Source organism: Rhinatrema bivittatum, chromosome 1 (assembly GCF_901001135.1).
Source record: "Rhinatrema bivittatum chromosome 1, aRhiBiv1.1, whole genome shotgun sequence".
Taxonomy (NCBI): Eukaryota; Metazoa; Chordata; class Amphibia; order Gymnophiona; family Rhinatrematidae; genus Rhinatrema; species Rhinatrema bivittatum.
The window spans coordinates 483,126,447-483,153,765 of record NC_042615.1 but is presented as its reverse complement, the minus strand read 5'-3'; the positions used below and the strand labels follow the sequence as shown (position 1 = coordinate 483,153,765).

The 27,319-nt window shown below is 50.3% G+C and overlaps 1 protein-coding gene across 5 annotated transcripts in view; it reads left to right on the top strand.

Moving 5' to 3' along the window:
- The window catches only part of KDM5C (lysine demethylase 5C), a 314,227-nt gene that overhangs the window by 206,251 nt on the left and 80,657 nt on the right, over nt 1-27,319 (top strand). For all 5 annotated transcript variants that reach the window (XM_029607393.1, XM_029607421.1, XM_029607412.1 and 2 more), the window contains 2 exons: nt 5,037-5,218; nt 27,028-27,152. In XM_029607393.1, coding sequence (XP_029463253.1) covers nt 5,037-5,218; nt 27,028-27,152 — 307 coding nt within the window. The remainder of the gene's footprint in view (nt 1-5,036; nt 5,219-27,027; nt 27,153-27,319) is intronic.

Sequence of the window (27,319 nt, the reverse complement as noted above, 5' to 3'; positions counted from 1 at the left end):
GTTCTTCCAGAGGGATGCGCTGGACACCCTCATTTCACACATCCTACAGGAATTGGACATTAAGGCCCCTCAGTACCCGCCTGAGCCTAATCCACCAGCGAAGAAAGGGTACCCCTTTCTGGCTAGTCTACGTCCACCGTGTAGGTCCTTTCCTTCCCATCCCACATTCCTTCAACTGTTATCCAGGGAATGGGATTCTCCGGAGACCTCCCTCAAGGTCGGCAGAGCCATGAATAAGCTATATCCTCTCCCGGATGATTTTCTGGAGCTTCTTAAGGTTCCCAAAGTAGATTCTGCAGTCTCAACGGTGACGAAAAGAACTACCATTCCAGTAACGGGTGGTGCAGCCTTGCGAGATCTTCAAGATCGAAAGCTGGAAGTTTATCTTAAGACAGTTTTCGAGGTGTCCGCCCTGGGGGTCCAGGCGGCCATTTCTAGTCCCTTCGCTCAGCGTGCAGGCCTCCGCTGGCTTCAACAGCTGCTCAGCTCCCAGGAGTTGCCTCCTGAGGAAGCACTTCAGGTAGACCACCTGGAGGCCATCATAGCATATGGAGCTCTATATGACATTCTGAGAATATTGGCCAGATATATGGTTTCTGCAGTCTCGGCTAGACGCCTCCTCTGGCTTCGCAACTGGTTGGCGGATTCTTCTTCCAAGTTGCAGCTGGGATCCCTACCCTTCAAGGGCAAGCTACTATTTGGGGAGGATCTGGACCAGATTATCAAATCCCTCGGAGAGAATAAGGTACACAAACTGCCAGAGGATCGCCCTCGTTCTTCTAGGTCTTTTAATTCCACTAGAAGCCGATTCAGGAATCAACGTAGTTTCCGCCAGGCAAGGACTACAGCTCCTAGTCAGCCATCCTCTCGATCTCAATCCTGGACTCAGTCCTTTCGTGCCCGAAGACAGCCCTGCTCTGGTCCGGTCCAGGGGACGTCCTCCAACTCTTCACAATAAAGCTATGCCGGCCCACTCCCCGATCCCCAGGATAGGGTGACGTGTCTCCCTTTTCTACGAGGCGAGGGTCAACATCACGTCAGATCAGTGATTCCTTTTCTCTCCATGTGGCCCAGTCCAGAAGCAACTCATAGTCCGGCAGACACTAGACAGGCTTCTGGCTCTCGGAGCGATTCGTCCGCCCCCCCCCCCCCGGAAGTAGGCCGGGGACATTATTCGGTATACTTCGTAGTCCCCAAGAAGGGAAGGTTCCTTCCGCCTGATCTTGGATCTCAAGATGGTCAACAGGGCCCTCAAGATTCCCCACTTTCGTATGGAAACCTTGTGCTCCGTGATAGCGGCAGTACACTCCGGAGAGTTTTTGGCATCCCTGAATCTGATGGAAGCTTATCTACACATTCCCATCCTCCAAGCGCATCAGCGTTTTCTGCGATTCAAGATTCTGGGACAGCATTTCCAGTTCCAGGCTCTACTCTTTGGTCTTGCGACCGTTCCTCGAACCTTCACAAAGGTGATGATAGTAGTAGCTGCCGCTCTCCGGAGGGAGGGAGTCTTGGTGCACCCATACATGGACGACTGGCTCATTCCGGCAAAGTGCTCAGCCCAGTGCCACTGGGCGGTCAACAAGGTGTTGACGCTTCTTCACTCCCTCGGTTGGGTGGTCAACTTTGCCAAGAGCAGCCTTTCTCCATCTCAGTCTCTGGACTTCCTGGGGGCGCATTTCGACACAGCGCTGAGCAAGGTGTGTCTGCCCCCAGACAGGGCTCATACACTCATAGCTCAGATACAGCGATTCATCGGTCTCTTGCTTCCAACGGCGTGGGATTACCTCCAGGTCCTGGGATCCATGGCTTCCACCATCGACCTGGTCCCCTGGGCATTTGCATATATGCGTCCGTTACAGCGTGCCTTGCTCTCCCGCTGGAAGCCGGTGTCTCGGGACTTCCAAGCCATCCTTCCTCTCCCGCAGGGAGCCAAGGGCAGTCTCTCGTGGTGGTTCAACCTGTCTCATCTTCTCCAGGGTGTTCCTTTGGACATCCCGAAATGGGTAATCGTCACGACGGACGCCAGTCTCTCTGGCTGGGGAGCGGTGTGTCAGATGAGTTCTGCGCAAGGGAAGTGGACGCAGTCCCAAGCAACTTGGCCGATCAATCGCTTGGATACCAGAGCAGTGTGTCTGGCATTGAAACGCTTACTAGCTCTTGTCCATCATCGCGCAGTCCAAATACTCTCAGACAATGCGACCACTATGGCCTACATCAATTGCCAAGGGGACACGAGGAGCCGGCATGTCTCTCGGGAGACAGGTTGATCGCGTGGGTGGAAACTCATCTCTCCCGCCTAGCGACTTCCCACATTGCAGGCGTAGACAATGTTCAAGCCGACTTTCTCAGTCGTCAACATTTAGATCCTGTAGAGTGGGAACTCTGAGGAGGCGGTGAATCTCCTGTTCCACAGATGGGGGACCTATCTGGATCTAATGGCAACCTCCCGGAATGCCAAGGCAGCTCGTTTCTTCAGTCTCAGAAGAAAGTATGGCGCAGAGGGAGTGGATGTCTTAGTCCTCCCTTGGCCCCGTCAAGTTCTCCTCTGTGTTTCCCCCTTGGCGTCTGGTGGCAAGGTGCTCCGGAGCATAGAGTCCCACCATGGTCCGGTAATTCTGGTGGCGCCAGAATGGCCCTGTCGCCCGTGCTTTGCAGACTTGATCAACCTCGCAGTGGACAGAACTCTTCATCTGGGTCACCTTCCACGCTTGCTGCGTCAGAGGCCGGTATCTTTCGCCCAGGCCGATCGCTTCTGTCTTGCGGCCTGGCTTTTGAGAGGCGCCAGCTGAGACGGCATGGATACCCAGAGGCCGTTATCTTGACCCTCCTCAAGGCTAGAAAGACGTCCAACTCCATCTCCTATATCAGGGTATGGAAGGCTTTTGAGAACTGGTGTGCCTCCATACCTGTGTTGCCACAGACCGCCTCGGTGGCTCAGATCCTATCTTTTCTTCAACAGGGACTGGACAAGGGTCTGGCCTACAACTTGCTGAGAGTGCAAATGTTTGCCCTAGGCTCTCTACTTCATCAACGAGATGGAACTTCCCTCTCCTCTCACCCGGATATCATCCGATTCCTCAGGGGGGTGAAGCACGTGAAACCCCCCCGGTCCACGCTCTTTATCCTTCGTGGAGTCTCAATCTCGTTCTCCGAATCTTGGTCGGACCACCCTTTGAACCCATGCGTTCCGCGACCCTCAAGGAGATCACTCTCGATGGTTTTCCTGGTAGCTATCTGTTCTGCCCGCAGAATCTCTGAGCTTCAAGCACTCTCGTGCAGAGAGCCCTACCTTCGTTTTACGGATTCGGGAGTTTCCTTGCGCACTATGCCTGGTTTTCTGCCCAAGGCAGTTTCAGAGTTCCACTTGAATCAGACGGTAGAGCTTCCGTCCTTCTCAGTGGACGCATCAGTGGATCTACGCAAGCTAGATGTCAAGTGTATCCTCATTTGCTATCTGGAAATCACTGATTTTCACTTATCGGACCATCTTTTTGTTCTCTGGCATGGTCCGAGGAAGAGAGCCAAGGCGTCAAACTACCATTGCTGCTGGCTGAAGGAGGCAATCTCGGTGGCCTACATTGGAGCGGGTCCACAACTTCCGGCGGGTGTCAAGGCCCATTCTCTTCGAGCTCAGGCTGCTTCCTGGGCGGAGATGCAATCTGTTTCGTTCCAGGAGATTTGTCGAGCGGCAACTTGGAAATCGTTACATACCTTTGCTCGTCATTATCGTCTACGCATACAGTCGCCTACTTTTGGCTCCTTTGGCTCTAGGGTCATTTGAGCAGGGCTTTCTGGGGCCCACCCTACGTAGGGAAGCTTTGGTACATCCCACTGTCTGGACTGATCCTGGTATGTACTGGGAAAAGAAAATTATTCTTTACCTGCTAATTTTCGTTCCTGTAGTACCAAGGATCAGTCCAGATGCCCTCCCTGACTGTTTATTGGGTTTGGGATTGCCTCTCTGCTCAAATTGTTCTTCAGTGCCTTTTTTCCTTTGGCTGGTTAATGCTTCATTCTGCAAGTTTGTTGTTTGACACTGTTTTGTGCCTTTTGCACACTGTTATTTGTTACTTAATTCTATTGTTCTTGATCCATCCTGATTTTCCTCTTTGCTTTGATATACTCCATACTGAGGATTAGTAGAGGGTGCACTACCTTATAAGGAAGCATCCGTCATTGTTCTGTTTGACTCCATCTGTTGGAAGGGGGAGATAACCAACTGTCTGGACTGATCCTTGGTACTACAGAAACGAAAATTAGCAGGTAAGGAATAATTTTCTTACTCTGGATTTAGAGACCCAATTCCACATCTCTAGGAGAGCACCCAGGATCTCAGCCTTAAAAATCATCCTTCAGTCCTCAGCATGGCTCTCTTTCTCTGGGGTATAATGAAGAGCAGGTGAGCAATAGGATTGCAGTTGAGGCAGGCAGGAGCTAAGGAAAAAGTGTGTATCAGCCTGCCACTGTTTTCCCACCTCTTGCTTCTAATTAGATCATTGCTGGCCATAGCTAGACAGCAGCAAGAGTGCAAACACTGGCTGTTGGTAAGCTTTCTTTCACAGGTCCCTCTTGCTGTTTTCCTGTATGTACCCAGATTAGTCCACTCCTAGATTTAGCTTCCCTTCCAGCAGATGGAGTCAGAGAAAGTTTTATTGACACTGCTACTTAACCACATGTGCTACCTGCAGTTCCTCAGTATTTCTATGTCGCCAGCAGATGGAAGATGGGTGCAAAACTTGCATTCTGCAGTCTGGGCAATCTTTTCCTTTTTGAGCCTTCCTCCTTGGGGTTTTTGAATCCTGGTGGGATCTTCCCTTTCCGGCTGAGGCAGACGAGCCGGGAGTTGGTGACTCGTGTGTGTGCTCGTACAATGCACCCATGGGGTATAAATCTGGTGGTCCCACATCCTTCCCCTTCACGAGGCCGCTCAGAACCTGAAAAGCCAGAGGTAGCAAGGCATCAAGCTCTTCTCTTCTAAAAAGTCTAGGCATAAGCATATAATGGAATTGGTGGCTCTTGTTTTTATATGGCAGGGGATTACAGAGGCAGAGCGTGAAGCCTTTGAGCTGCTCCCTGATGATGAGAGGCAATGTGACAAATGTAAGACGACCTGCTTCCTGTCAGCCCTGGCATGTTATGACTGTCCTGAGTGCCTTGTCTGCCTGTACCACATTGATGATCTCTGTAAGTGCCCCTCCAGCAAGCACTATCTGAGGTAAGCTTTTCCTCTCCACTTGTTAGTCTGACCCTGACTTAAGGAGCTTGGATTGTTCTTTTCTCCCAGGACAAGCAGGATGGTAGTCCTCACATATGGGTGACATCATCGGATGGAGCCCTATCACTGTACACTTTTGTCAAAGTTTCTAGAACTTTGACTGGCACACACTGAGCATGCCCAGCATGCCACTAACCCTGCATCCAGCAGGGGTTCCCCTTCAGTCTCTTTTTTTCCGCTCAGCAGTTGCCTTGCAGTTCTTAGGTGCTCTGTGGGAATTTCTCACAACTTTTTCTCATATTTTTCAAAGTTTTTCCCTGTCCCGAGGTCCCCCATCGACCGCCGTCCTCCGATAATGCCAGTTTCCCGTACGTACCCGGATCAGTCCAGACACCTGGGTTTTGCCTCCGCACCAGCAGATGGAGACAGAGCAAGATTTTGATTGGCTCAGCCCTACATATATGTAGCAGTGTGCCACCCTCAGCCTCTCAGTCTTACTCTGTCTCCAGCAGATGGTGCAGGTGCTAAGCCTCAGTCTCTGGGAAAGTTGGTGTTGTGGTAGTGTGTGTTAGTCAGGTTTTTCTGAGAAAAAAAAAAGTTAGAAGAAGGAAGAAGAAATTGGAAGCCTGTCCCACGCCATGAGATCCTCCCAGGGGGTTTGAAAGTTCTGAGGGGACCATTCCCCCCCCGGTCGAGGCTGCTGCTAAGGGTCGAGGACCCGGCCTATCCGGTTAGCATCGGGGGTGACACCAGGTTCACTCACTCCTACTGGAGCAGGAGTCCAGTACCTGGGACAGCGCCGGCAAAGGGGGGAAAAAAAAAAATCTGCTTTGTGTTTACTCTGCGCGCTGACTCTCCGCTGCTTGTTAAGTTATTTCGCCTCGGCTGTCAGTGATATTAGTTGGAGGTGTTCGGCGGGGGGGAGTCCGATGCCACGGGGTCAGCTTGTCGCGCGTGTGGCTCGGCGCGCGCATGTCTCGCGACGGGATTTGTGCGAATTGTGTGCCGGGCAGTGAAGGGCCGTCCTGGGCTGGTTGGGGGGGGGGGGGGGGCGGGCCGCGCGAGGGTAGCATGGCAGCAGCGAGTGCAGAGCCGTTCCCGCTTAGCGGGGGAACGGTGGCCATTTTGGAATCTGTTCGGGATGCCAAGCGGGCGGCTCTGGGGGAGGCCCCGTTGCCTCCCACGCTTTCTCCACAGCAGCAACAATCCCGGGGGGGGCGCCCCGGGGGGGGGGGGGGGGGCTCCCTCTCCTCTATCGGAGGATAGTCTTGAAGAGGCTTCCTGCTCGTCGGCCTCATCTTTTTCCTTTGACTTGGTGCTGCTGTTAAAGGTCCTGAAGCACAACGTCCTGAGGAAAAAGTCAGGTAGGAAGCTGACTTCGGAGGGACTAGGACTGAAGTCCAGGAAGAGGCATTCTAGGGATGAGTCCAGGAAGGGCTCCAACCCGCCAAAGGATAAGAGATGTCTCAGGTCAGCCCCACCGGACACAGACACGGAGTCCACGTCTCAAGACAAGGGGGATCCACTCTCTGAGCCCTGGGGGGTACTGGCGAAGCGGAAGGAGAGGAGCCAGCGAAGGCTGGTACCACTAAAGGTTCCCAGCGGTAGAAGGGGACGACCCGAAGGTCATTCGCCTCTTTAAAAAGGATGAGCTGGCTCCACTTATTCCAGCCATTCTTCAGGAGCTCGGCTTGGAGATGCCCCCAGTGGAGTCCCGACCAGGAGCCAAGATGGACCCGGTTTTGTTGGGCCTCAGTGGTCCGACGGTCGCATTCCCGTTTCATTATTCGGCGATGGACATCTTGTTCCGGGAATGGGATACTCCAGAACTCGGGCTGAAGGTCAGTAAGGCCATGGATAAACTATATCCATTACCGGAGGAAGCACTGGAGATTCTGTGCCTCCCAAGAGTGGACTCAGCGGTGTCGGCCGTGACGAAGAGGTCGACGATTCCAGTTACAGGGGCTACAGCCCTCGAGGACTTACAGGATAGAAAGCTGGAACTCCAACTTAAGAAGGTGTTTTGAGGTCTCGACTCTGGGGGTCCGAGCAGCTATATGCAGTAATTTTGCCTTGAGGGTGGGCCTGCGCTGGGCGCAACAGCTTCTAGCCAATGAAGGGCTCGCAGAGGAAGAAGCGGCTCAAGCGAATCGGTTGGAGGCGGTGATCGCTTACAGTGCTGATGCCTTGTATGATCTTCTGCGCAAGTCGGCCAGATCTATGGTGTCTGTGGTTTCAGCGCGTCGTCTCCTATGGCTTCGGAATTGGGCGGCAGATGGTTCGTCAAAGTCCCACCTTGGCTCCCTCCCCTTCAAGGGGCAGTTGTTGTTTGGCAAGCAGTTGGATGATCTGATGCAATCTCTAGGGGAGAGCAGGGCTTTTCAGTTACCGGAGGACAGGCCTCTGCCTAGGAGTTCCTATTCCAATAGGAACCGGTTTCGGGGGAATAGGAAGCCTAGACCAGCGAGGTCGTCCGGTACGTCCTACCGTTCAAGCTCGGCGCGGCAGCCGTCATGGCCACAGTCCTTTCGTGGCAGACATTTTGGGAGGCAGAGCGGGGCCCCAGCGGGAACGGGGGCTAAGGCTTCCCAAGGAAGATCGTGTGGCCCGTTCCTCAGGACAGGTTCCTCGCCTGGTCCCAAACGTAGGGGCCAGGCTATCGCTTTTTGTCGAGGAATAGGCCAAGATAACGTCGGACCAGTGGGTCCTCACCGTGAAAAGTCAAAGTTACATGTTAGATTTTGTACGGATTCCCACAGACAAGTTCCTCGTTTCCCCTTGCGAATATCGAGAAAAGCGCAAGGCGGTGCAGGACACTCTGCAGCACCTAGAAGACTTGGGGGCAATCACTCCCGTACCTCCCGGACAGCGACGCATGGGGCGATACTCCATTTACTTCGTAGTGCCCAAGAAAGAGGGAACCTTCAGACCGATCCTGGACTTAAAGGGGCTCAACAGGTGTCTACGGATTCCACGATTCAAAATGGAAACGATCCGGTCGGTGGTCGCCTCAGTTCGTCCCAGCGAATTTCTGGCTTCCTTGGATCTCACGGAAGCCTATCTGCACATAGGAATTCAACCGTATTATCAGAGGTTTCTCAGATTCTGCATCCTGGGCAAGCATTATCTCCGAGCTCTTCCGTTCGTTCTCGCCACCGCGCCGCGCACGTTCACCAAAGTGATGGTGATAGTGGTGGCTCAACTCCAGAGAGAAGGGTTTCTCGTACATCCCTACTTGGACGATTGGTTGATTCGGGCGAAGTCGGAGTTGCTGTGTCGGAAGGCGGTCGCCAGGGTTCTACAGCTCTTGCGCTCTCTCGAGTGGGTGGTCAATCTTGCCAAGAGTCAGTTGACCCCTACTCAGTCCTTGGAGTTTCTGGGAGCACTATTCGATACGAAGCAGGGAAAAGTGTTTCTCACCCACAAGAGGGTGGTCAAGCTGCAGTCTCAGGTGCACCGCCTCTTGTCCTTGCCGATGCCTCGGGTGCAGGATTATCTGCAGGTCTTAGGATCCATGGCGTCCACGATAACTTTAGTGCCCTGGGCTTTCGCGCATCTACGACCGTTGCAATCAGCATTACTGTCCCGCTGGAAGCCTGTGTCGGAACAATTCCACCTACCACTTCCGCTTACGGACCAGGAGAGAGCCAGTCTCCCTTTGTGGCTCACGTCGGATCACTTGACGTCTGGAGTGTTTCTAGTGATGCCCGAATGGACGGTGGGCACCACAGACACCAGTCTCTCCGGCTGGGGAGCGGTCTGTCTTGGACATTCGGTGCAGGGCAGGTGGTCCCGGGCGCAGTCCCAGTGGTCCATAAATCGCTTGGAGACCAGGGCGGTAGCTCTGGCGCTTCACGCCTTCCTTCCTCTGATTCGGGGGAAGGCGGTCAGTGTTGTCGGACAATGCAAGCGTTCCAATTCCCAGAGTGTAACTAGGCACCCTCCTGACTTTCAGATCCAACCTATGCAGGGTGTCACTAACACCTTGACACTTAATTTCATACCCGTACTTGCTTATTCGCATGTCTATTTAACAGTCATTATTCACCTTTATATTACCGCTTACTGCAGACCATTTACGCTACTAAAGTTCCTTGTAAAAATGTGAACACACACATACTATTCAATACACGAATAAGGTTATTTTGTTATTTGTTTATATTTGTTAAATATTATTGTTACTTTCAATGTTCCTTGTAATAATATTCAATGGTTGATTAGTTATTGTTCAATGTTCTATGTAAAATTACCCCGGTCTAACCTCCCAGACCAGGGCAACCTTTTCGTTACTTGTAAACCGGATTGATTTGTATTGCATACAGGAATTCCGGTATACAAAAATTAAAAATAAATAAATGCAACTACGGTGGCATACATCAATCGCCAGGGCGGGACACTGAGTCAGCTGGTGGCGACGGAGGCACATCCCTTAATGTGCTGGGCAGAGAGGAATCTCAGCAGCATTGCGGCTTCTCACATCACTGGGGTAGACAATATTCAGGCGGACTTCCTCAGTCGACATCACCTAGATCCCGGGGAATGGGAGCTAGCGGAGGAAGCGTTCCAACTCATCTGCAGCAGGTGGGGCACGCCTTACATGGATCTGATGGCCACGTTTCAGAACACAAAGGCTCCATGATTTTACAGCCGTCGGAGAGAGAGGGGCCGAAGGGGTGGATGCGTTGGTGCTGCCATGGCCCACAGATGTGCTACTGTACGTGTTCCCTCCGTGGCCTCTGATCGGCAAGGTGCTTTGTGTAGAACTGCATCCCACGGACGTGATCCTAGTGGCACTGGAATGGCCTCGGCGGCCGTGGTTTGCGGATCTCCTGCTGTTAGTGGTCGAGCCGCCCATTCGGTTTCAAGACTTCCCGGCTCTGCTCCGTCAGGGCCCCGTTTGTTTGGAGGCGGCGGATCACTTTTGTCTCGCGGCATGGCTTTTGAGAGGCAACGCTTGAAGGCGAAAGGGTATTCGGATGCGGTTATAGCCACGCTGTTACGGTCTAGGAAGCAGTCTACGTCCTTGGCCTATGTGCGGGTCTGGTCGGTGTTTCAGGACTGGTGTAGAGAGCACGGAGTGGATCCTATGAAGGCTGCGGTTTCCCATATTCTTGCTTTCCTTCAGGCAGGTCTCTCGAAAGGCCTTTCTTGTAGTACCCTTCAGGTCCAGGTGGAAGTGCTCGGTTGTCTTAGAGGAAAGGTTCAAGGGGTGTCTTGGCTCTACATCTGGATATCGCACGTTTTCTTCGTGGGGCTAAGCATTTAAGTCCTCCCGTACGCCACCCTTGTCCGTCCTGGAACCTCAATTGGGTGCTTTCGGCCTTATGTTTAGCGCCCTTTGAGCCTCTCAAGCGGGCGACGTTAAAGGATCTTACTCTAAAAGTGGTGTTCCTCATCGCGATCACTTTAGCTCGGCGAGTTTCAGAATTGCAAGCTTTGTCCTGTCTGGAGCCGTTCTTGCGTATCTCGGATTCCGGGGTCTCTCTGCGGACAGTCCCTTCCTTTTTGCCTAAGGTAGTGTCGGCTTTTCACTTGAATCAGTCGGTTGAGCTCCCTTCCTTTCCGGAAGGGGAGCGGCCGGATCCTAGGGCGCAAGATTTACGGAGACTGGATGTTTGCAGGGCCTTACTGCGGTATCTTGAGGTTATGAATCCTTCGCATTTCTGACCATTTGTTTGTTTTGTGTACGGGTCGCAAGAGGGGAAGTGCGGCCTCCAAAACTACGATCGCTCGGTGGCTCAAGGAAGCCATTGGCACTGCACACTTACTGCGGGGGAAACCTGCTCCTGTAGGCATTCGGGCTCATTCTATGCAGTCTCAAGCCACCTCTTGGGCGGAATCCTCACAAGTGTCGCCTCAGGAAATTTGTCTGGCAGCTACTTGGAAATCGTTGCATACTTTTGCGAGGCATTATTGTTTGGATGTTCAGGCTACAACTTCGGGTGGTTTTGGTGAGGGAGTTCTACGAGCGGGACTCTCTGGACCCCACCCTAGGTAAGTTAGCTCTGGTACGTCCCAGGTGTCTGGACTGATCCGGGTACGTACAGGGAAAGGAAAATTAGTTTCTTACCTGATAATTTTCGTTCCTGTAGTACCACGGATCAGTCCAGGGACCCGCCCTTGGTTCGTCTGTTGGTGTGTGTACGTGTATCTTCTGAAGTAACGGAGAGTCCGCTCATGGTTTTATGTTCCATTGTTCACTCCTTTGGTTCTGGGAGTCTTGTTCCAGTTGGGGGTTTGAACTTGGCCTTGGGTTTTTAGGGCCAATTTAGTTAGTCTGGTTGGTTTGTTCATTCTGCTTTGACATTACGTAAGACTGAGAGGCTATATATATGTAGGGCTGAGCCAATCAAAATCTTGCTCTGTCTCAATCTGGTGTGGAGGCAAAACCCAGGTGTCTGGACTGATCCGTGGTACTACAGGAACGAAAATTATCAGGTAAGAAACTAATTTTCCTTTCCCTGTACTTACCAGGATCAGTCCAGACTGCTGGGTTATGCCTCCCCTCCAGCAGATGGAGTCAGAGAGAAACTGAAAAGGCACCTCCCATATACCCTGGTGTGCCATCTGCGATCCCCCAGTATATCTCTGACTCCAGCAGATTGAGAGGCATAACCTGCGGTCCTGATCCTTCTTAAATTTATCAATTGGTGCACAGGTTTGCTCCTAACGCCTCTGACTAGATCAATTGTTAGCCTTTGGGAAGACAGCTAGATACTGTTCTTTTTTACTCAACGTACAATTAAACTCTGGAATTTGTTGCCACAGGACGTTGTTAGTGCAGTTAGTATAGCTGTGTTTAAAAAAGGATTGGATAAGTTCTTGAAGGAGAAGTCCATTACCTGCTATTAAGTTCACTTAGAGCAGCGGTTCTCAACCTATGGGTCGCGACCCCGGCGGGGGTCGAACGCCCAAAACACAGGGGTCGCCTTGTGTCGCGTGCTCCCGGTCTCTCCCGCTGCCGTTGCCGCCGGGCTGTCAGCACGTTCAAGCCCAGCGGGAATGGCAGCGGCGCTAGAAGAAGCTGTGCACCCGTGGCTGGGCCTTTTCTTCTTCCTGCGCCTGCCCCCCCCCCCCTCCCGTGACCCGGAACAGGAAGTGAATCGCGGTGCGCGGGAAGGAGAGAGAGCCGTGCGAAAAAGTAGCAGCAGCGGCTGCAGCATCAGTCCTCGAGCAATAGAAGCAGCCGGTAATGGAGAAAGGAGACAGCAGCATGAGCCTCCCGCGGCCGATGGGATTCTTCTTTCTTGGCCAGCGGAGGCTGCTGCAGCTCCCATTTGTGCTCGGGGGGGGGGGGGAAGGAAGTGAGTGAGAGAAAGAGAGAGAAGCAGCCAGCCAGCCTGTGTGATTGACTGGTCAGAGAGCTGATGTGTGTGTGTGTGTGTATGTGAGAGACAATGAAAGTGATTGCTCAGGGAGATGACTGATGTGTATGTGTGTGTGTGAGAGAGAGAAAAAGCATGGAAGTGAGAAGTCTGGGTATGTGAGAAAGCATGGGCGTAAGAAGCCTGGTGTTGTGGGGGTGAAAGAAAGCATGGGAGTGAGAAACCTGGGTGAGTGTGCATGCATGAGAGAGAGAGACTGCTTTGTAAGGTGATGGTGCGTGTGAGAGAAAAAGACTGGTGTGTGTGTGTGAATATGAGAGAATGTGATTCAGGGAATGAGAAGCCTGTGCACGTGGAGAGAACAAGCATGGGAGTGAGAGACTGGTGAGTGAGTGTGTGTGTGTGTGAGAGAGAGAGAGACAGAGAAAGTGATTATGAGAGTGAGAAGCCCATATATGTAAGTAGAACACGGGAGTGGGAAGCCTTGTGTGTGTGTGTGTATGGCATGAGAGAAACTGTTCAGGAAGGTGACTGGTGTGTGTGTGTGTGTGAGAAAGTGATTATGAGTGAGAAGCCCGTATATGTAAGTAGAACACGGGAGTGGGAAGCCTGTGTGTGTGTATGGCATGAGAGAAACTGTTCAGGAAGGTGACTGGTGTGTGTGTGCCAAAGACTGTTTGGGAGATGATTGGTGTGTGAGACAGAAACTGGTCATGGGGGCATGACTGGTATGGTGTGTGTGTGTGAGAGACATGGGCACTAAGGAAGAGGACCATAAGTATAGAGCTTAGCTTCTACTGCTGCTTCTGGTGAGTGCCACGGCCTGCAGGGAAGGGGAGTAGGAGAGCTGCTGGAGGGGGTAAGTAAAGGTGGCTTTTTAAGTTTATTTTTCTTGACTGCCATTTTAATTGTGTGATGTCTGCTTTTTTGAAATATTTTATTGGTGTTTGGAGAATGTTTAATAGTTTTTATGAGTTTTTAATTGTTGGATGTTCATAGCTGTTTTGAAACATTTATTCTGCTTATTAGTATAGTTTTACAATTATTTCTGTGTGGGGATATATAGCTGCTTGCTAGTTCTGTTTTCCTAATAAGAGGTGTATTGGTTTTTAGGACCTGATTTAATATTTGTAGTGTTGCCTTTTCATAGATAGGGTTGCTCCTGTTTGAGTGTATTCCATAATACAGGTGTAACTGTGTGCGGATTAGTTTATGTGCATTACTACAGATCCTGGGAGTATGTTAGGTCGGTTCTGTGTCTGTTACCGAGATGAGATATTTTGCTAGCATGTAAGCGTTTGTATCGGTCTTATTTGTTGTGTTTTCTCAGAGGACATGCATTGGTGGTAAACTGCTGTCTTTTCATAAGTAGGGCTATTGAGCCTGGAAATAGAAGGAGTTTGAGTTGCTGTTACTGAGATGTCACTAGAACCAGAATATCTTTTTTGTAGGGTGAGTTGTATGGGGAATGTCATAATTCTGCTTTACATCCATTATTGTGGGTCAGGGGGGTTCCTGTGGATACAAACTGTACTTTTACATCTAGCCCCGTGACTATCATGGGTCAGTGTGCCATGCATGTGAGAACCTATGGTGAGTTGAGTTACATTCACATTATAAATGTCATAATTAAATGATAAGTGTGCACTAAAATCCAACCCCATCCATAACCCCGCCCCCATATGACCAAAGCCCCGCCCTCACCCCACCCTCACGGGGCGAGGGCGGGGCGAGGGGTCACCGCAACATGAGGAACTGTATTGCGGGGTCACGGCATTAGAAAGGTTGAGAACCACTGACTTAGAGAATAGCCACTGCCATTAGCAATGGTAACATGGAATAGACTTAGTTTTTGGGTACTTGCCAGGTTCTTATGGCCTGGATTGGCCACTGTTGGAAACAGGATGCTGGGCTTGATGGACCCTTGGTCTGACCCAGTATGGCATTTTCTTATGTTCTTATGTTTATGTTAAAAAAAAAAAAAAAAAAAAAAAAAAGGGATTGTATGTTTTGAATTTATTTCTCTCACGGCGCTGGCAAAGCTGAGGCATATTTGTGGCAGGCCAGGTAGGGCAGTGCCCTGAAGACTGGTTCCCAGAGCTTAGGTACCTGAGTGGCCAGGGGGAGATATTACCGGTGGGCCCGTCACTCAGAGATTTGATTCTCTGAAGGGGGCTTGCGCTGCGGCTATATTTATATATTTGAGCTGGCAGGTTTCTTGTAAAAAAAAAAAAAAAAAAAAGTAAAAACAGAAGAAGGGAAAAACAAGCAAAGGATTCTCACAGCCCGTCGGTGACTGGTTAGAGTTGGGTTCCTGTTCCCTCAGCCCCGGCCTGCCGCGCTTTGGCCCCAGGGCTCCGGAGGGGGTGGGCTCTCCACTCAGCGCGTCGGGTTTATTTTTGCGTGCTTTTCTCTGGAACGGCTGCTTTTAGGCTGCACGCCTTGGCCTGTCTGGCCTGTGGAGGCTCGGGGGCCCGGCTTTCTCGGGAGGGTCTCTGCTCCCGGTGTTTTCCCGGGGGCGAGGGACCCTCCCCACAGCCGTGATTGGCCCACGGGCTTCCTCTCTCGTGGCTGCGGGAGATGCGAAGAAGTTCGGCAATTAGGGGGCAGAGGCCTGGCCCGCCCCCACTCGACGGTGAGATGGCCATTTTGGACACGCCGAACGCGCCAGGAATGGACACTGATTCAGTGTTGGAGGAGGGAGACTTTCCTCCGGCTTCTCCACCGGCATTAAGCCCGCAGCGCCAGCATGCCTAACACTCCTCAGCGATTCCTCGGGGGACTCTTAAGAGGCCTCAGCCCTTTTCATCTAGATTTGGGCCTCTAATGCACAAAGCCTACCTAGAGGCAGAGGCTGACTGGCAGGAGTCCCCCCTCCCCCCTCCTAAGCTTTTTGAGCCGACACCAGACCAGGGAAAGGTGGGAACCTGCCTTCCTCGCCCTGCTGTGGATCCAGATCCGGTGATTCCCGGGGTTACAGACCCTTACCATCAGGATATGGGAGGGGATATAGACAGCCATGTCACTGAAGAGGGGGATGATGATCCTCAGATCCTTAGGCTTTTCAGCAAGGATGAGTTAGATCCCTTAATTCCGCAGGTTTTAAGGGCCCCCCGCAAACTTTCCCATTTAACCATAAGCTTTTTCAATTCGTATCCAAGGAATGGGATTTTCCTGAGGCATCATTAAGAGTCAGGGCTATGAAAAAAAAAACCAAAACAAAAAAACTGTACCCTCTGCCAAGCGATTCTTTAGATCTCCTTAAGGTCCCCAAGGTAGACTCGGCCATCTTGGCTGTTATTAAGCATATTACTATTCCGGTGACCGGCGGGACGGTGCTGAGAGATCTTCAAGATAGAACATTGGGGATCTTACTGAAGCGCATTTTTGAGGTGTCTGCGCTTGGCGTCCAAGCCGCGGTCTGTAGCAGCTTTATGCAGAGGGCTACTCTCCGCTGGGTTCCACAGTTGCTAACCGCCCAGGAACTTCCTCCTGACGGGGCGGAGCAAGCTAACCGCATGGAATCCGCGGTTGCCTACACAGCAGATGCATTGTACGATCTTCTACGGACTTCTGCGAGCACCATGGCGTCCATGGTTTCAGCCAGGCGGCTCTTGTGGCTAAGACACTGGTCGGCGGATGCCTCTTCCAAATCTCGATTGGGTTAGTTTCCTTTTAGGGGAAAATTGCTGTTTGGGGATGAACTCTTTAAGGATTTGGGGACAACAGGGTATACAAACTTCCTGAAGACAAGCCCAAGCAATTTCGCTCTTTCGGCACCTTCGGAGGCTGTTTTCGCGGTCAACGCCGCTTTCGTGCCGGGAGAGGTTCGTCCTTCACGCAGCGGCAATCATCATCCCGAGCATGGACCTGGTAGCATCCCTTTCGAGGAAGGAGGCCTCAGCGTTCCTGAGCTTTCCATGCCTTTACCCCCCCATAAGCCTTCACAGTGGGGTGACGCCGATCCATTCCTCTGATCGGAGGCCGGTTGTCCCGCCTTTGGGAGGAATGGGCCAAGATAACGTAAGACCAATGGGTCCTAAATATTATAAGTCAAGGTTACGCCTTGGATTTTGCTCGGCCGCTTCGCGATCTCTTTATAGTTCCCCCTTGCGGTCCTCCGGACAAACAACTGATAATTGCACAGACACTGTCTCTGCTGCAGGCAGAGGGGGCAGTGGTTCCAGTTCCACCTACCGAGCGCAGGACCGTTCGTTACTCCATCTATTTTATAGTCCCCAAGAAGGAGGGTACCTTTCGACCGATTCTGGACCTCAAGCAAGTCAACCGAACGTTACGCGTACCGCGTTTTCGGATGGAGATGCTGAGGTCGGTCATTGCGGCCGTCCACAAGGGCGAGTATTTGGCTTCTTTGGTTTAACGGAGGCTTATCTGCACATCGGAATTCGAGCATGCCATCAGAGGTTGCTTCGGTTCAACATCCTGGGAGAGCATTATCAGTTTTGAGCCCTGCCCTTCGGCTTGGCAACGGCTCCCAGAGTGTTTACCAAGGTGATGGTCGTAGTTACAGCTTCCCTCCGGGGGATTTTGGTCCATCCCTATTTGGACGATTGGCTCATCCGGGCGAAGTCGAAAGTACTCTGCGAGATAGCAGTACAGTCGGTGTTGGTCAGCCCGCAATCCTTGGGATAGGTAGTGAATTTTGCCAAAAGCCATCTGATACCGACTCAGGAGTTAGAATTTCTAGGAGCCTGGTTCGACACAGTGGTTGGCAAGGTGTTCCTTCCCCGTCAGCGTATGATCAATTTCATGTTTCAAATCTGGAGCATCCTGGCTCTTCCTTTCCCACGACATGGGATTATTTGCAAGTGCTTGGACATATGGCGTCTATCCTGGAGTTGGTCCCGTGGGCTTTTGCGCATAGGCGGCCATTATAGAGGGCACTGCTTTCCCGCTGGGGCCACAAGTCTGAGAACTATGCCCTGCCCTTACCCTTGACGGGGCCTGCCCAGTCCAGCCTCAGTTGGTGGTTGGTACCGGGTCATCATCTTCAGGGAGTGGACCTGGAACGACCACCATGGATAATCATTACGACCGATGCCAGTCTGACAGGTTGGGGGGCGGTCTATCAATCCAAATCTGCTCAGGAGAGGTGGTCCCCTCGACAGACCAAGTGGTTCATCGATCGATTGGAAACCAGGGCGGTACGCCTGGCCCTACAACATTTTCTCCCCTTGGTCCACCACAGAGCAGTAAGACTTCTTTCCGACAATGCGGCATCAGTGGCTTACATGGACAGACAAGGGGGTACTAGGAGTTGTCTGGTAGCGTCCGCAGTGGATCGGTTGATGGCTTGGGCGGAACGTCACCTGGGCCGTCTTGCGGCATCCCACATCACGGGCGTGGACAACATTCAGGCGGATTTTTCTCAGCCGACGGCGATTGGATCCCGGAGAGTGGGAGCTGTCACCTGAAGCGATGAAACTCATTATTCGACGTTGGGGGACCCCGCGCCTGGACTTAATGGCGGCTTGGAGCAACGCCAAAGCAGCTCGTTTCTTCAGTCGAAGGGGAGAACACTGGTCCGAAGGAGTAGATGCTCTGGTGCTTCCGTGGCCCCCAACAATTCTTCTGTATGTATTCCCTCCTTGGCCCCTGGTGGGGAAAGTTTCTGAGGCGCGTAGACTCTCATCAGGGGCTGGTTATCCTAGTGGCCAAGGAGACCGTGGTTTGCAGATCTCGTCACCCTAGTGGGCGACGGCCCATTGCGTCTGAGCCATATATCAACCCTGCTGCATCAAGGCCACGTATCGTTCGATCAGGTGGATCGTTTTGGTATAGTGGCTTGGCTTATGAGAGGAGGCAAATCGGACGAAAAGGTTATCTGGAGGCCGTGATTACTACTCTCCTCAGAGCTCCCAAGACCTCTACTTCACAGGCATATGTCAGGGTATGGCAGGTTTTTGAGTCATGGTGCAATGGGTTGAAGGTGTCCCCACAAAGGTCCACGATAGTGCATATTTAGTCATTTTTGCAGGAAGGGTTGAAAAAGGGGCTCGTTTATAATTCCCTTCGTGTCCAGGTTGCAGCCTTGGGGTGTTTGCGTGGTAAGATTGAGGGTTCTACCATTGCGCAGCATTCAGATGTTGTTCGTCTTTTACGCGGAGGCAAGCATTTATGCCCTCCGGTACAGTCACTTGGTCCATCCTGGAGTTTGAATTTGGTACTCCGTGGTCTCTGCACTTCCCCGTTTGAGCCCATTAAGCGAGCCACTTTGAAAAGTTTAACTCTCAAGGCGGTTTTTCTCGTGGCTATTTGTTCAGCGCGTCGGGTTTTCCGAGATACAAGCATTATCATGCTGGGAACCGTTTCTACGAATCACAGATTCGGGAGTATCGCTGAGGACGGTACCTTCCTTTCTGCCGAAGGTAGTCTCGTCGTTTCACGTCAACCAGTCGGTGGATTTACCCTCCTTTTCTGAGGAGGACATCAGTTCTTCACATGGTCGCGACTTGCGACGACTGGATGTTCGCAGAATACTAATGCGATACCTGGAAGTCACGAATAATTTTCGTATTTCGGCTCATCTTTTCGTTTTATGGTATGGTCCAAAGAAGGAATCTAAGGCTTCCAAAACTACCATTGCTCGTTGGCTCAAGGATGCTATTGCTTCTACTTACATCTGTCACGGATGAGCGGCATCATGGGCGGAAAGTTACTGTTTCGCCCCAGGTAATTGGTAGAGCAGCTACCTGGAAGTCTTTGCACACGTTTGCTAAACACTACCGGTTGGATGTTCGGGATCCAACTGCAGGTTCCTTTGGCAGTGGTGTGCTTCAAGCGGGATTTTCTATGTCCCACCCCATTTAAGGCGGCTTGGGTACATCCCAGCAGTCTGGACTGATCCTGGTACGTACAGGGAAAGGAAAATTAGTTTCTTACCTGATAATTTTCGTTACTGTAGTACCAAGGATCAGTCCAGACGCCCGCCCAACGTGCATTCGTCCCGCTTGTCTGATTCTGTGCAATTTCTCTTTTGACAGATTTTTGTCAGAGCAATTTGCTAGATGTTTCCTTGTCTTTTAATCAACAGTTCATACTTACTTCAGTAGCTTCATGTTTTCAGTGGTTATTCTTTTCACTTGATCTAGTCAGTGGTGGTTGTTATATATTACATTTCTTCTGCTTTGATATTGATTATACTGGGGGATCGCAGATGGCACACCAGGGTATATGGGAGGTGCCTTTTCAGTTTCTCTCTGACTCCATCTGCTGGAGGGGAGACATAACCCAGCAGTCTGGACTGATCCTTGGTACTACAGGAACGAAAATTATCAGGTGGTAAACTAATTTTCCTTAAGTTTTACCACATACTTTGCGGTCGGTTCCCGGCAATGCTTCCATCAGTGCCAGACAACCACTGACCATGCACTGTCCCCTATTTTCTCGAAATGACGACCTGTTTTTGGAAGTGCCCCGAGTGTCCGAGGACTATGTCCATTACGGAACCTCATGATGTCTGCATCTTATGCTTGGGGCCTTCCCACGACATGCAACAGTAACCCAGTTGTGCCCAAATGACGATAAAGGCCGCCGGGCCCGCTTAGAAAAGATGGAACACCTGTTCCAATCTAAGCGCTCGTCTGTCTACTCTGGCCAAGAGTGCACAGAGTCAGAAGCAGTCTTCATCGACTCACTCCATCGAAATCTCAACACCATTGAGAACACCGGTGACCGGCCATCACCGGCATCTTCGCGCTCAAAGGTATCGACATCCTCTGCGCCGGAGAAGGACCGGGCCGAGCATCGAGAAAAGCACAGTCATTGACACATACGTGAGCCTTCATCCGATACCGGCACCGGCAAGCCATAGACATCGACTGAGCTGCCGTCAAGAAATCCCGGGTAGAGCAGCCCCCATCCTCTGGACCTGGGACACTGAGGCGTTCCCCACCTGTAATGGTGCCAGGAGCCGAGACTCCACAAATTCCTGTGGACCCTCCGGCAACCCCTATTCAGCCTCCAACCCTGGCTGCTGTGTTGCCAACACCAACCTTCTGGGAGGACTTGGACCATATGGTCCAAGAGGCAGTCCTTCAGGCACTTCAAGGATTCCAATCACCACCGGCGCCAACTCCCATGCCGACGCCTTATCCGGTGCCTACTAGGCTGGCTCCACTTCTCGAACGATTGGACACCCTGATCGGTGCCCGTTCCTTCTGGACCAGCAGCACCTCTGAGACCATCGATTCCTCCACCGGCATCGATCCAGATTCCTTTGTCTTCGGACGAGGAAGAGCCTCCACCGATGCCAGAGCCAATTCCAGGACCATCGGGAGCACTTCATCCCGATGACCATCAAAAACACAGATACCATCGGTGCCAGCACCATCCTCGGTGCTGCCTCCCCCTGTCTCTCTGCCTCCATCTTTTCCATCATGCCACCTCCAGATCTGGCTGGATTTGAACCTTTGCCTCCATCTGAAGTCCCGCAGGGTGGAGGAGATCCACCATACAACCCTTAGGGTGATTCCTCTGACTCTCAAGACTCCGATGACCTTCTTTCAGTCTTCACCCCCAGAAGAATGCCGCCGCTCCCCTCCACAAGACCTCACATTTGCTAACTTTATAAAAGAGATGTCTGATATCCCTTTTAAACTGCAAATGGAGGAATATGCCAGGCATAAAATGCTGGAGGCACTTCAATTTGTGGATGCCCCCCAAGGAGGTGATGGCAGTTCCAGTCCACAAAGTGCTGCTCGACCTGTTACACCATACCTGGGAACACCCTGGTACAGTCCCACCAGTGAACAGAAAAACTGCCACGTACCTGGTTCAGTCTGCTCCAGGGTTTCAAAAAAGCCAGCTACCCCACCACTCTGGTTGAATCTGCCCAGAAGAAGGCTAAGAGGTCCCGGCCCCATTCTTTTGCCCCTCCTGGCAAAGAGCAAAAATCCTTGGACGCCTTCGGCCAAAGAGTGTTCCAGAGATCTATGCTTATGACACTTATAGCAGCCTACCAGCTATACATGTTGCAGTACTCAAGGAATCTCTGGAAACAAGTCCAAGACTTCTCCGAGACTCTGCCAGAAGAATTTCAGGAGGGACTGACTACCATCCTCCAGAAAGGGCTTGATGCTGGGAAGCACGAGGTCAGGGCAGCGTATGACATCTTCAAGACTGCCTCCAGAGTTTCAGCGGTGGGAATAAGCGCCAGATGCTGGGCATGGCTCAAATTTTCTGACTTACGCCAAGACGTCCAGGACAGGTTGGCAGATCTTCCATGCACAGGGGACAATCTGTTTGGCAAGATAATTCAGGAAGCAGTGGCACAACTTAAAGATCACAACGAGACCTTGCGCCAACTGTCCACTGTTCCCTTGGACTTCTCGTCTACTGCCAAAAGGCCATTTAGATGAGAACCTAGGAGGCTATCCTATAAACCACATAGGTACTACCCTCCTCCATCTCGCACTTGACCGTCCAGACCCTCACAAAGAGGTCAGCCTCGTCAGCATAGACCCCCCGAAAACCCAACCAGCTCCTCAGACTGGTCCTGCATCGGGGTTTTGACTCCCTTCTAGAGAGCAGCAGTCAATCTCCCCGTCCAACTATCTTTCCTGTGGGAGGCCGCCTGTGCCAATTTGGCAACAAATGGTACACAATCACTACAGACCATTGGATCCTTTCCATAGTAACTCACGGTTACATTCTAAATTTCCTTACACTACCACCGGACTCTCTCCACGTGCGGCATGGAGTCTTAACAGATCAATGCCGTGCAACCGGTTCCATGACTGCCAGCTACCCCACCACTCTGGTTGAATCTGCCCAGAAGAAGGCTAAGAGGTCCCGGCCCCATTCTTTTGTCCCTCCTGGCAAAGAGCAGACAGAGTACTGCCGTTTGGCCTAGTGTCAGCACCCCGAGTATTTACGAAATGCCTGGCAGTAGTAGCAGCTTACCTAAGGCAACGCAGTATCCACGTCTATCCGTATCTAGACTGGCTGCTCAAGAGGTCCATCCAAGGAGGTAGTACTTCAATCCCTCCGTCTTACCATACACCTACTTCAGTCCTTGGGGTTTCTCATAAACTATCCCAAATCACTTCTGACTCCTTCACGCACCATCTCGTTTATCGGAGCAGATCTAAATACCTTTCAAGCCAGAGCGTTCCTCCCAAAGGACTGAGCATGCACGTTGTCATCCTTAGCCAAAGCAGTACATACTCTCCATACTACTACAGCTCGTCACCTGGTAACCTTACTAGGTCACATGCTTCTACAGTTCATGTTATCCCAATGGCTCGATTAACCATGAGAGTAACACAATGGTCATTAAAAATTCCAGTGGTCCCAATCACACCAACCTTTGTCCCACATTGTCCATGTCACCAGCCAGCTTTGACTCTCACTAGCTTGGTGGATACAGGAATCCAATCTTTAGATAGGACTATCTTTTCAGTCTCCAGATGTTCAGATTACATTAATCATGGATGCCTCCAATCTGGGTTGGGGAGCCCTTGTCAACAACCTACAAACCCAGGGAACCTGGACCACAGCAGAAGCAAAGCACCAGATAAATTTTCTGGAGCTCAGGGCAATACGCATGCCCTATTGACATTTCAAGTTTGCCTGCCCAACAAGGTAGTCCTAATTCAAACAGACAACCAGGTAGTGATGTGGTACCTCAAGCATGGGGGCACAGGCTCTTACCTGCTATGCCAGGAGGCAGCACAGATCTGGGCCTGTCCCATTCCATGATACTGAGAGCAACCTACCTGGCAGGCGTGGACAATGTGATGGCAGACAATCTCAGCCGGACCTTTCATCCCCACGAATGTCCCTAAATCCCACTGTAGTGAACACTATTTTCCACCAGTGGGGCCGCCTGCATATAGAACTCTTTGCGTCACTTCACAATCACAAAGTAGAACAATTCTACTCTTACACCGCAGCCGCAAGACATCTCCAAGGGATGCCTTCACCTCTTCGTGGGCAGCGGGTCTTCTATACACATACCCTCCGATTCCACTCATCAGCAAGACTGTCGTGAAGCTACGACAAGACCGGGGCACAATGATTCTCATAGCCTCATTCTGGCCGTGGCAGGTTTGGTTTCCCATCCTACGTGACCTCTCAGTCCAGCAACCAATTTGCCTGGGCACAGATCCAACTTTAACGCAGAACGGACTGTACGTCGCTGACAGCATGGATGTTGAAAGGTTGATTCTGCAATCACTTAACCTTTCTAATGATGTGTCCCAGGTCCTTGTAGCTTCACGGAAGCCTTCTACTTGGAAATCTTATCACTTCAAGTGGAAAAGATTCTTCTTGGGTGCACGACAAAGGAAATAGAACCCTTTTCCTGCCCCACAACAAGGTTCCTGGACTACCTGTGGCACCTCTCTGAGTCTGGCCTCCAGACTTCCTCCATCCGAATGCATCTAAGTGCCATAGCCGCTTACCACAAAGGTGTAAGAGATGCCCTGATTTCGGCGCAACCCCTGGTAGGGTGCATTATGAGGCTTACTCTAGCTGAAGCCTACACTGCATCCCCCAATTGCGGCATGGGACCTCAATGTTGTGTTGGCACGGCTCATGCTACCTCCGTTCGAGCCCCTACACTCCTTCGAGCTCAGACATCTCACTTGGAAAGTGATCTTTCTAGTTGCTATTAACGCCGGCTCGCAGCTAGTAACATACCCACCTTATACCAAATTTCTCCACGATCGTGTTGTACTCCACACTCACCCTAAATTTCTGCCAAAGGTAGTTTTGGATTTTCACTTGAATCAATCCATAATACTTCCTACCTTTTTTCCAAAGCCTCACTCACAACCAGGTGAGCAGGCACTGCATTCCTTGGACTGTAAACATGCTCTAGCTTTTTAATTGGACCGCACTACAGCCCATAGGAAGTCCACCCAACTTTTTGTCTCCTTTGATAAAACCAAACTGGGAGTTCCGGAGGTGGTGGAGAAAGATTACCTTTGAATTTCTTACTGCCACAGGGTAAGAAGCGACTTGCCCGGGTCTACGGGGTGAGAAGGGACTTGCCCCGTGGAATATTGGAGGACTTCCGGGAGTGACGTCAGCGGGGCGGAATTAAATATTAAGTATCTGGACAGAGTTGAAAACTTTATTTCTTTATTTTTGTTTGGTATCTTGTGATACCGCATACCAAACGGAAGGGGAAACTTAGGGAGGTAATGACTACATCCTCCCCTGCAACCCCTTCCCAGCTTAAAATTGAAAGTTTTTTCAACTCAGCCCCGGAGGTTACTCCGTTGAACGAGGTGCTGAGATATCCACGAATGAGCATAAAGTGGTATCACCTGCTTTATGTATATCTTTAAGTCCGGGAGCGCTGAATACGCCTTCACCCCCCCTTGATGAAAATTTATCTACTTTAAATTTATTAGACTTAAATATGGTTTCATCAGGGGTAAGGCACTACAAGAAGGAGGAGGTGTAGAGCCATGTTTGCAGGATGAAGGAGAAGGTTCTGGCACACACAATATTGTGAATAGTGTCAAAACCCTCAAATCAGACTTCATTACCACCCATAAATTTGAAAAACCAAAGAAGATAACGCTTGATAATGTTTGGTCTGCAATAATGACATTAGAAAAATCAATAACTACTTTAACAAGTGTAGTTACAGATGTGAATAAAAGAATGTTAAATATAGAACAGAATGAGACACAAATGACACGAATTCAGGATTTAGATCAGAAGGTTATCCAACTAGAAAAAATACAAACTGGATTAATACAAGGAGAATTAATACAGGAAAAGAAAATGGAGAAAATTGAAAATTAACTAAGAGACCTAAATTTGAGGGTGATAAATTTCCCCCAAATTGGTATTTCAGTACAAGAACAATTTAAACAGTATATGGGCATGGTATTAAAAATACTGAAAGAAACTTTACCACCACTGGCAAAAAATTTACTTTCTTCTTGAAAGGAGAGCGAAAGAACAAGATAAACAGCCAGATATTCATTCAAAGCCATTAAATGCTACCGAACTGTTAGAAAATTCTAACGAAGACATGGTTTATAAAAGAGGTACAGTACTTGTTAGATTTATCTTTCCCTCTGATAGGGATATGGTACTTAAATTGTTTCTGAGAAATAGAGCTGTTAAATATTTTAACCAGCAAATTTCGATTTTTCCTGACGTAATTAAGATCACTCAAAATAGAAGAAAGGAATTCTTAGCCTCAAGGCAACTAGTGGATATAGTGGGGGCCCAAATGACGGTCCATTATCCTTGTAAATGTATACTAAAATTAAGAAATGAAAGTTATGTATATTTTGAGCCTTCTGATTTAAAAAAGTTCTTAGAGGCTAAGAATTTATTGGGGGAAATGTCTTCTGATTAAAGGTATTCGTATAGTATAAAGTAATGGGGCATAAGTTCCAGTTTTGTCTAATAATTATTACATTGTTATTGCTCAATCTAATATATTTTTTGGTTCCAGCCATTACATAGTAATAGGATGTCTAATGAAAAGAAAGAAAGAAATGTAAAATGTTATGAATTTATATATACATTGTGAATTATATTACATATTGTAATGTGCAAAATAACTTTGGATATTAAGTGTAAATTCATAGATGTCCGTAATATTTAAATGACAGTTATGTCATGAAATTAAAAAAATTCAATAAAGATTAAATTATAAAAAAAAAACAAAACCTGGGATTTCCAGTGGGCAAGCAGACCCTGTCCACCTGGCTGGCGGACTGTATTACTTTCTGCTACCAGCAAGCAGGCCTTCCGCTACAAGGATGAGTGAAAGCGCATTCGATCAGAGCTATGGCAACATCAGTGGCACACCTCCTTCCGTACCTATTTCTGACATCTGCAGAGCTGCCACATGGAGCTCTCTCCACACCTTTGCAGCTCATTATTGTCTCGACAAGGCTGGCAGGCAAGATTCCATCTTTGGCCAGTCTGTCATGCGTAATTTGTTTCCAGTTTAATGACCAACTTCCTACTTGTGACCCACTCTGAAATTCAGGCTGCCCACATACCCAACAGCACTCCTGTTGTTGTGCCTATTGCACGTTCTGTGCTTTTGGTTCACTCTTTTCGGGCATCCTGTAGCTCGCTATTCACCCATATGTGAGGACTACCATCCTGCTTGTCCTGGGAGAAAGCAGAGTTGCTTACCTGTAACAGCTGTTCTTCCAGGACAGCAGGATGTTAGTCCTTATGAAACCCGCCCGCCACCCCGCGGAGTAAGTTTCGGTTACGTTTTATTTTATTTTTCGCTTGTACGTTTTATCTACAAATGAGACTGAAGGGGGATCCCTGCTGGATGCAGGGTTAGTGGCATGCTCAGTGTGCCAGTCAAAGTTCTAGAAACTTTGACAAAAGTGTTCCGTGATAGGGCTCCATCTAATGATGTCACCCATATGTGAGGACTAACATCCTGCTGTCCTGGGAGAACACCTGTTACAAGTAAGCAACTCTGCTTTTTCTGTCTCCTCGATTCCTGTCTCTTTTCTACAGATATCGGTATACCCTGGATGAGCTGCCTGCCATGTTACATAAGCTGAAAGTTCGAGCTGAATCCTTTGACACTTGGGCAACCAAAGTCAGGACTGCCCTCGAGGTGGAGGATGGGCGAAAGAGAAGTAAGTCCCAAGCACCTTCCTTAGTGAGCCTCATCTTGTATCCCTTGCTCCTGCCCTTGTGCCGCCTTGTAATCTTGGAAAGCAGTGTGTCTCTGCTGATGCATTAAAGCGCTAGAGGAGGTGTGGTGGTTGTGCCTGTCTTGAACATTCTTTCCTTCCCTTGCAGC